The 2,266-nt window shown below is 38.7% G+C and overlaps 1 protein-coding gene across 1 annotated transcript; it reads left to right on the forward strand.

Annotated features, from left to right (window-relative positions):
- The first annotated feature begins 357 nt into the window (after positions 1–357).
- Positions 358–1,293, forward strand: LOC103269968 (olfactory receptor 5P3). The gene has a single exon (XM_008067518.1). It carries the CDS (start codon positions 358–360, stop codon positions 1,291–1,293), a length of 936 nt encoding a protein of 311 aa, XP_008065709.1.
- Positions 1,294–2,266: the final 973 nt, after the last annotated feature.

A 2,266-nucleotide genomic window follows, 5' to 3' on the forward strand; every position in this document is an offset into this window, starting at 1 on the left:
ATTCAGTTACTGAGTTCTTCATATAATCTAGTAGCTGTCTCTGGGATGTGCTCATTGAATACCTAAATTGATCACATGATATGAGTTGAGTGTATTGAGTTTAAAAGAAAAACAAAACTTTTTTCTGAGTATTCCTGACTTTACATTAATAAACCTTTATATTTGCAAGTCTTGCATGAGATATTATGTGTAAAAACATTTTCCCCTCAAATGTCGACATGAGTGCCTACACTGCTACAACTTTATTATACATAGTATACATACATTTACTGTAAAAATAAGTATGCAAATTATACTTTTTAATTCAGTTTTAACATTCATTTGTTTTTCTTTCAGTGGACATCATTCCCAATATAGATGGGGACTGGAAACTACACAACTGTGACAAAGTTCATTATTTTGGGATTAACAGAGAATTATACAGTTTGTGCCATTTTATTCATTGTATTTCTAGGAATCTATGTTGTTACCTTAATGGGTAATGTCAGCATAATCATGTTAATTAGAGGAAGTCCTTCTCTACATACACCCATGTACATTTTCCTCTGCCATTTGGCCTTTGTAGACATTGGATATTCCTCATCAGTCACACCTGTCATGCTCATGGGCTTCCTTAAGAAGGGAACCTCTCTTCCTGTTGCTGGCTGGGCGGCCCGGCTCTGTTCTGTTGTGATGTTTGGGACTACCGAGTACTTCCTGCTAGCTGCCATGGCCTGTGATCACTATGTGGCCATCTGCTTGCCCTTGCTCGACTCCACACACATGTCCCCCAGAATCTGCATCTTTTTAGTGGTGATGTCGTACCTAGGTGGATGTGTAAATGCTTGGACATTCATTGGCTGCTTATTAAGTCTGTCCTTCTGTGGGCAAAATAAAGTCAATCACTTTTTCTGTGGCTATTCACCACTTTTGAAGCTTTCTTGTTCTCATGATTTTACTGCTGAAATAGTTCCAGCTATCTCTTCTGGATCTATCATTGTGGTCACTGTGTTTGTCATAGCCGTCTCCTACGTCTCCATCCTTATCACCATCCTGAAGATGCACTCCACCGAGGGGCGCCACAAGGCCTTCTCCACCTGCACTTCCCACCTCACTGCAGTCACTCTATTCTATGGGACCATTACGTTTATTTATGTGATGCCCAAGACCAGTTACTCAACTGACCAGAATAAGGTGGTGTCTGTGTTCTATACAGTGGTGATTCCCATGTTGAACCCTCTCATCTATAGTCTCAGGAACAAAGAGATAAAAGCAGCTCTGAAAACAAAGCTTGGTAGGAAAATATTTTCTTAATGAAACTATTTTGAAGAATTTGATATATTAGCAACTCATCAATATAATATAATAATAAAAGAACATTTAGAGTCTGCGAGTAAAATATATCTGTCCATATTGCATTAGCTAAGCATGAAACTTTTTAGTCTCACTCAGGAGGGTGGATTTTTAGGTATCAAATAGTAAATCAGAGGCTCACTGTGCATGGTCTTTAATAAGATTAAATTAAATTTAGAATTGAGAACGCAAATTGTTTTGCATGAAAAACAGTCTGCTAAAAGTCTTTAAAAATTTTATTCATATTTTTCAAGAGTTGTTCTCTACCATAAATTAATATTATTATACCTTGAAAGCCTTAGACACTGTGCATTTTCAGTTCATCCTGAGATAAACCTGATAACTATAGTTATGACTGAGTACATTCTGAGAGGAAATGACAAAGTGGGCCCAGACAGTAAAATTGATGGAGACAATCTTCTTCCTTAAATCTGCTGGGGATGAGTTTTGTGGGCACACACAGTTCTAGACTGCATTCCTAGCCTCTAGTTTTGGCAAATAGTGCCAAGAGGAGAAGAGGTTGGGTTGTCTCTGAGTGTCTTGTGAATTTCTCTGTCTGTTATGTGCCCTTATCCCTCCCTCCCTCCTTTGGCAGGGTCCAGCATCTTTTATTCCAAATGGATCAGAGACCTAAATATAAAACCTCAAACCATAAGAACCTTAGAAAAGGAAGGAAATACCCTCATGGAAATCGGAACTGGCATCCAATTCCTGTACAAAACCCGAAACCCACAGGTCATAAGAGAGAAGATAGACAAATGGGACCTTATTAAACTGACAAGCTTCTGCAAAGCCAAAGAAACCAACAAGAGAGCAGGGAGACAGCCTACAGACTGGGAAAAAGTCTTTGCCAACTCTAGGTCTGACAAAGGCTTAACATCCTGGATCTACAAGGAACTGAAACGTACTGAAAAGAAGAAAACAAACAACCCCA

The sequence above is a fragment of the Carlito syrichta genome, unplaced genomic scaffold, assembly GCF_000164805.1.
Source record: "Carlito syrichta isolate Samal-C Ts95f unplaced genomic scaffold, Tarsius_syrichta-2.0.1 Scaffold309682, whole genome shotgun sequence".
NCBI classification, from domain to species: Eukaryota; Metazoa; Chordata; class Mammalia; order Primates; family Tarsiidae; genus Carlito; species Carlito syrichta.